The 7,918-nt window shown below is 36.3% G+C and overlaps 1 protein-coding gene across 1 annotated transcript; it reads left to right on the plus strand.

The window, feature by feature from the left end:
- The first annotated feature begins 433 nt into the window (after positions 1 to 433).
- LOC127788666 (protein STRICTOSIDINE SYNTHASE-LIKE 3-like) lies at positions 434 to 4,120 on the plus strand. Its single transcript, XM_052317226.1, has 4 exons — positions 434 to 882; positions 1,905 to 2,180; positions 2,540 to 2,707; positions 3,465 to 4,120. Exons 1-4 carry the CDS (start codon positions 449 to 451, stop codon positions 3,862 to 3,864), a joined length of 1,278 nt encoding a protein of 425 aa, XP_052173186.1. The 5' UTR covers positions 434 to 448; the 3' UTR covers positions 3,865 to 4,120.
- The last annotated feature ends 3,798 nt before the right edge of the window (positions 4,121 to 7,918 follow it).

Raw genomic sequence — 7,918 nt, forward strand, 5'->3', positions numbered from 1 at the left:
ACTAATTACGATACCCCTTAAATTAGTTATGACACCTTTAATCTTGGTCTTTTACAAAGGTATTTTACAAAGGTATTGTGGTTAATTTAAAAAAAAATAAAAATTAATTGATCAAATCTTAAAGTTGAGATTGTTTAGCCAAAAATACCAAAATTTAGAAAGGTATGCAATCAATTTACCGACAAAAATTTTTACCATTTCCAAACACAAAATATATAAATAAAATAAGGGGCTTTCTTGGCATTAAATCAAATCTAGAGGCCACACTGTGTATTATGAAAATCTTAGCTCCGAACGGAATTATGTTAAACTTCAGCGGTATGAATGTAAGTAGTCCAACCGCAGTGCCTGATATGGCCCTCCACAATTTGTCCCGACCAAGGTGACGTGGCAACCCACTATTGGCCAGCGTGAACCTTCCGCGAAAAGACTTCAGCAGCCGGCCGCCATGAAAAGCTCTATTTCTTTTTCCTTCCTTTTCGCCGTTCTTCCTCTCCTCACTCTCACTCTGCAAAAAGATCAGTTCGCCGGGAACTCGAACAAGTCGCCGGCGATGACGCTCGTCGGAATCCTGGCTGGGTTGTTCCTCCTTCTAGCCCTATACTGCGGAATCGACCCGTTCAAGCACAGCCCACTGGTCAATTTCCCGGACTTCGAAACGTTCAAGGCGGACATGCCGCCTTGGTCGGAGATGCCCAAGGCCAGGGACCCGGAGAATCTGCTACAGAAATCGGAGCTCCGGTTCCTGAACCAGATCCAAGGCCCCGAAAGCATCGTCTTCGACGCTCAGGGCCGCGGCCCTTACACCGGCGTCGCCGATGGTCGAATCCTGTTCTGGAACGGCGAGGCCTGGACCGATTTTGCATACACTTCGCCTAATCGGTGAGCTCTTGTATTCCTTCAGTGTCCTTTTTTTACCCGTTTCTCAGTAAAATGGAAAGCCGGAGTATGGAACCCCGGGCCCGTAGGTCAATACGTGCTCTTGTAAAACCCATATTACGACTTAGTAATATTATAAGTCCTTATGATGAGGGCACTACCGAGGCATTAGAAGAGGTGCCCAATTATCGATGTCTCGACCTCAAGAGCTTTACGGTCTACCATTAATGCCATGGGGTGGTCGGTGTTGGTTTTTTATTTGTAGTGGTTTGCAATTCTTGTTTTCCTTTGGGGCCTTTTTGGAGTGCTGTTGATTCATGGCTTTTGTCTTTCATGCTTGCTTCTGAAATTTCTGAAAACGGAAAGCAGAAAATGTCTATGTAATTGTTTTCTGGTAACATAATGGCCTCTAGAACAGTGTTTGATTTCTTGAAACGACCGTTTTGGCCTTATAATTGAATGTCTTTTACATAAAGATACTAACTTTTCATTCTGTGTCTTGCTTCTCCATATATCTGGAACATGTTCAAAGGAAACAAGAACCGAAAAACAAAAAATAAAAGAAAATGGAAGTTGAATCTTTTAGCTGGACAGAGTAGTCGGCAAAGATGCACAAAAGAAGAATGAAATTTGTTTTATATCCTTTATTACCCATATTGTCATGCAATTTGGAAACATTAGTTAATCAATGATACTTATGATAAAAATTCAAAAGCATAAGTATTCTGAATCTCTAACTACTCACATTGTAAGGTCCAGGCAAGCCCGGGCCCAGCAAAGTCAGTGTCATTGGACTCTTTATGTGGTGTCTCAGGCTCAGTCTATCGATGAAAATGCCTTGTGGCTTGTCTAATATTTTCGCTTGTTCGATAAGTGTTGTGTTGGGTGCCAATCCATTTTTTTCTCTTTATTTAGGATGTGTTCTTATTAATTTCTTAGAGAGTTTCTGTGCTTGCTGAAGCCTGAAGCTGCTGCTCCTGTTATTATGCCTCTCTGAATTTTTGGTGTTCTTATTTGGGATTCAGGTCATCACTATGTGATCCAAAGCCATCTCCATTGAGCTATGCGCAGCATGAGCACATATGTGGGAGGCCTTTGGGGCTTCGATTTGACAAAAAATCAGGTGATTTGTACATTTGTGATTGTTATTTTGGGCTGATGAAGGTTGGGCCTGAAGGTGGATTGGCAACATCACTAACAACCGAGGCCGAAGGGGTGCCGCTTAGGTTCACCAATGATCTGGACATTGATGATGAAGGCAATGTTTATTTTACTGATAGCAGCACCAGATTTCGAAGGCGGTGTGTATACTGGAATAATTTTCAAGCTTTGCAGATTATCATACTATTTAACACGTCCATTTTCATTACATCACTTTATAGTTCCCAGTTCCTATACCTTTTCTTGCGTGGTCTCGACTATGGAATTAACTAGAGACATAACAGAGCTGTCCACCAATTCTTATTTTAACTTCTTAATTGATACACCTGACTAATTATTTGGTGAGGAAACCCAAATTTGATTCCTGCAAATTGCTAATAACAGCCCTGCAGGTGAAATATCTTATTATGCTATGGCAATTCAAGTGTAGCTGCTTCCTTGTTCAAAAATAGCTTTTATTTGCTTATCATCCTAGTTCTAACAGAATAAATGTTCCCAGGCACTTCATGCAGATAATTTTAACTGCGGATGATAGCGGAAGGCTTCTAAAATACAATCCCAAAACCAAAGAAACAACTGTCCTCCTCCATGGTCTCCAGTTCCCTAACGGCGTGTCCCTAAGCAAGGACCGTTCCTTTTTTGTATTCTGTGAAGGATCTATTGGAAGGTAAACATCATGGCCTTTTCAGCTTTTTTTACAGCCCTAACATGTTGACTTTATAGGCCATGAATTTGACAAAAGAATGCACAACAAACATTCTAGATCTTCAGTCTAGTGGATTATTAGTTCCCTTTATGATCTAGTAGTTGTTATTTTACAACTATGATCACCTTTATCAACTATGAAAGCAGTCTTGATGCTTGCAAGCAATTAGTCTAGTATATCAGGAATTTATTTCCTCGTCTCTGTTGCACTAAATCATGTGAAGCTCAAATGTTGTCCTCTGACAATCTGACTGTACACAATATACTCTCACTGCAAAATGGTAAATATAGATCTAGTTGCCAATCTATGAATCTGATATTATTTGTGCATGTCTGGTTATCATATCTGTGTATATGTATATACTTATGCATGTACATATGTGTATGTTTATCACCACATTGTAGAAGTTGAAAGGCATGCCTGGTTGATAGAAGGGAGCTGCGAGTGAATCTTATTAGGATTGTAGGCTTCAGGTGCTAAAAGCTTCCCCCCCCAATTTTGTGCCAAAGCCAAATTAGTCAGTTTCCTTAACACTCTAGAGTCAGCCTGCTTGGCATGTTTCGTTGATATAACTCTAGAATCAATCTGTATTGCCAATGCAATGATCATCTTGAGATTTTCCATGGTTATGCCACAATATTTGCCATCAGAAAATTGTTGATGCAGGTTGGAAATAGCCCTTAGGAGTTGTGAGTTACCTTCATTTCTGTTGATGCAGGTTAAGTAGGTACTGGTTGAAAGGTGAAAAGGCAGGGACCTCAGAAGTCTTTGCCGTCCTACCTGGATATCCTGACAATGTCAGAACCAATGAAAACGGTGAATTCTGGGTAGCAGTCCACTGTCACCGCACCTGGTACTTCTACATCACCTCTTTGTACCCAAAACTCCGGAAGTTCTTGCTGAAGCTTCCAATTCGTCAAAGGATCCATTACCAGCTCCTTATTGGGGGGCACCCCCAGGCAATAGCCGTTAAGTACAGCCCTGAAGGTAAGCTGGTGCGCATATTGGAGGATCACGAAGGGAAGGTGGTGAGAGCGCTCAGCGAAGTAGAAGAGAAATTCGGGAAGCTGTGGATGGGGAGCGTAGCCAATTCTTTTATCGCAGTTTACCAGTTATGATCAGATCAAGAGATGTATTGATTTTGCATCCGTTTTTGGCTCTGATGATATTGCTCCTTTGGCAAGCCATTCAGCTCTTTTGGGAGCTGCAGGGATTTGAATCTTTCACCCACACTGTTCTGCAAATGTGCTCTAGCTTTTCCATGACATTTTGGTGTTTTTGGTTTGGTAGTTTTTCAGCCTCAAATCAATCTTGTAGGATTTGTTTTTGAAGTTGCATCTTACTTAATTCACTCTGCTTTCTGCTTTTCTTTCCCCTTTCAGTTTATCTGTATCTTTCTCATTTTGGTTCCTAATCTTTTAGCTCATTTCTGAATTCCGATACTGCCAGCAAGTTTGAGTAGCTCAAACCTTCCATCTTGGCTCAACTCTCGATCTGAGAATCCTCTGGCTGCGGCTTTCAATGTATTCTGCAAATTATTATAGGCTATCATGCACCGATACTAGACAGGTGTTATCTCCAAATTAGAACTCATGGAATATCTAGATCTAAACCAAGAATTGGAGAAGACAAATCACATCTCTCAATTGTACTCGTTAAATGAGAAGATAAATCTCATCCCTGACGATGAGATAAATTGCATCTTTCAATTATTTTAGATAAGGGAAGTGATCAACTAATTTGTCTATTATCTATTTACCTTGTATAAATACTGAATAATTATTATCAATAGATATTTAAATCCATGTGGGGGCATTTATATTTCTAACATCTCTCCTCACAGACATGAACATAAATGCTCTTAATTTACACATTAATACGTATCCAACATAAAAGTGAAACACACTATACGATTGTAGAACACACTCATAGATAGAAGCTTCGCACTAGGTATTGTTAGTTTAATTAATGGCAAAAAATATCCCAAGAGGAGGTGGGGGTGAATTGGGATATATATGTCTTGACTTCTTTTTACAGCGTATAATGAAAGAATATTTAGTTTTGAAATGCACGAATTATGTTTTAAAATCAAAGTTTTTGTTTGAGCAAGTTTCAAAATATAGTGTACAGATTTTGAAATACAAGTTTTTGTTTTTAGCTATTTCGAAATCTCCAGCTTGTAATTCAAAATACCAATTTTAGCAAAAGGTGATCTTCTTAAGAATAAGTAAACAATAGTGTTTATAATCAATAATACTCGTTTGTTTTGAATAAATAGTCCTTTTTGACTTGACAAAATTTCTTTCAAGAGTTTGAGCAATGAACAATTACAAAACAAAAAGTAATTTTGAGTACACGAGTATTTTAGAGTGGTTCGGCACCAAACCTAGTCTACTACCTTCAATTCTTCCCACTTGAAAGATTTTCAATCCCAATCACTTTCAACAAAGAAAATAAGGGTTTTACCAAAATTCACCCAAAACCTTTACACATAGTAAGTTTTTAAGGGTAAATTAAAACCTTACGACAAATGGTAAAATAAGAGATTAATTTTATAGCTCAAACAACTATGATATCAATAAATGTCTTACCAATAACTATACAAATCTCTTATAACAACAAGGGGAGCTAGGAGTAATAACACTTCTTGATTCCATTTGCTTCTCCTTTGTACATTCAATGCACAATAATAGAAGATTCTTTACTTTGATACCTCAATAAATGTTTTTTGGTTCTATTATCTCTTTTTTCATCTTCAAACACCTATTATTTAACCGTTTCTAGTAGTTAGAGACAAGATTTCACGAAATTTGAAACCATGTTTCGAAACATAACTAATCGGGTTTCGAAACATCCCAATTTACATTGAGGTTTCGAAACATATACTCCATGTTTAGAAATATTCGACTTTATAGCTGGCCCTGCAGACTAAGATAGCATTTAATGCAAGACAAAAACATTTACCTAGTAAGTTTTGCAATGATTACAATTTTAAATTTGAATTTGCTTTCACAAAAATGGAATTAAGAGTTTGAACTACTTTTAGATAAAAAAAAAAAAATACAAAAGATATATTTCAAATTTTCTTGAACTTGCTATTAGAAACAACAAAGATTTCGAAATATAGCATGCATGTTTCGAAATATGGATACTTAAAAACATTTGTTTTGGACCAAAACCTCATTTCGAAATACATACATTACATAGATGTTTCGAAACATAATATTCAAATTTCGAAACATAACATACATACTCAGAAAACATTTGAAATCTTATCAAGAGAGTTTCAAAACATATATAGAAACATGTTTTAGCGAAATTTCGAAATATAGACAACAAGTTTCGAAACATAATTCACAAACTTTAGATTTTTCGAACTTTTAAATTTTCGAACAAAAACCATATGTGCATGCTTTGAAACCAAGGACTCTTATTTCGAAACATGATTTCAACACATTAAATTTTTGGATCATCAAACATATTTTCCCATTTAATAAAAAATATGTCACAACAAGTATCAGTGTGAAGGCATCAACCAATAGTGTCTTATGTACCTCAGACACTTTCAATCACACTTGATTGAGCACATTTTAGTACTCTAGGTTCCATGGCCGCTAACATAATCAATAATGAGCTTATAGTGTTAGATATGAGCCCTAAAGACCAATTCTAGAGACACAAAGGGATTCGATCTTGTAATTTTTAAATATTATTTAAATGGCAAGTTTATGTTTTATTTAAATTACAATATAGTTTAAATTATAAAACATATATCCATTAATATAATAAGGAGTGGATATCATTTTTAAGAGTTAAGAATACGAGTTACAGATAATCCACAGTTCGTTATACTATAAATATGTTACTGGCCGTAAAATTTCTAATCTAGATAATAGTAATTCGTAAAGGCTAGCACATCGTCTTCTTCCTTATTCAGTATGAGATACTGAAAGATAAGATTGGTGAGTCTCATGCCATTTTGTATGAGATATAGAAAAAGGATGAGTGGGTGCTGGTTACAGGAACGAGTTCACTGAACGGAACTGTTAACATTAAATCACATGGGTTATTTCTCACGGGCTAATGATTTAATATTAGCTACAATTGTGCAACTAGTCCTTAGACCCGAGATGACATGGATATCTATGTATTGGTGGATTAGGATATCAGCGATATTATGTGATTGTTCTAATCAAGAATAATCATACGTATCTATGTGCCTGATTCAGTGATACATGAGATATGTGTGCATCAGACATGGAATCTATCACCTCGAGATTTATGAGGAAGATATCCTATGCGATCCAGTAATCACTTGACGATAAATCCTTGGCCGAGGTAATATGACGATGGAATTTGTTCCATAAGAATTGTGTCATAATTAATCAAAATTGATTTTGAATTTGGTCATATGACGAGATTAAGAGATTCGATCTACTGACAACGATCTCATATCTTGTTGGGATATAGGATGATAGAAGGACCGTATTGCATGGTAACGTAGTAAAAAGTTCATAATGCCTACTTCACAATAAATTAGGTAATCATAACATATTGTTAGATGTCACACATGATTTATGAGAATTAATCGTTGATTATTCTCGTTACCAATTTATTTGTGAACCCAGAAAGTCTCACCAAAAAGAAATCACTTTCAAAGAAAAGATGGGTAAATTAATAATTTTATAAATTACTAATAATAATGCATTTATTTATTGAATTAATAAGAATAATTAAATAATTATATTATGAATATAATTATTTAATCATTAATTGGATTCGGTCTTTTGCTAGCACACTAGGCTTGGTCTAATGGCACTATTGAATTCAAATAAATACTATTAGATTGGGTTTGGCCCAATAGCATTAAATGGAAATAGGGTTAATGAAACCCTATATATAAAAGCTCTCTTAACTCTTCATTTAATACACTTGAATCATTTTGAGTGTTGAGAGAGTTTTGAGGAATTGTGTGTGAATCCATAGAAGTGAGTTGAAAATTTTTGAGAAAAATTCCTTCCACTTCCATTTCTCTTGATATTCTTGGATAGAAGTGGTTTCAGGTGGACCGATTCGGCATCCTACACTTGGAGGATTATGCGGCGGGAAACCTAACAGTGAAATCAGATTTCATCAAAGAGGTAATCTTTCGTTTTTGTTTTCAATTTCTTA

Source organism: Diospyros lotus, chromosome 1 (assembly GCF_014633365.1).
Source record: "Diospyros lotus cultivar Yz01 chromosome 1, ASM1463336v1, whole genome shotgun sequence".
In the NCBI taxonomy this organism is placed as follows: domain Eukaryota; kingdom Viridiplantae; phylum Streptophyta; class Magnoliopsida; order Ericales; family Ebenaceae; genus Diospyros; species Diospyros lotus.

Excerpts from the sequence above, each read along its gene's own strand:
- LOC127788666 (XM_052317226.1), top strand. The coding sequence starts at position 449 with ATGAAAAGCTCTATTTCTTTTTCCTTCCTTTTCGCCGTTCTTCCTCTC. Across the intron at positions 2,181-2,539 it reads AGCACCAGATTTCGAAGGCG|GCACTTCATGCAGATAATTT; the intron begins GTGTGTATACTG and ends AAATGTTCCCAG. Across the intron at positions 2,708-3,464 it reads TGTGAAGGATCTATTGGAAG|GTTAAGTAGGTACTGGTTGA; the intron begins GTAAACATCATG and ends CTGTTGATGCAG.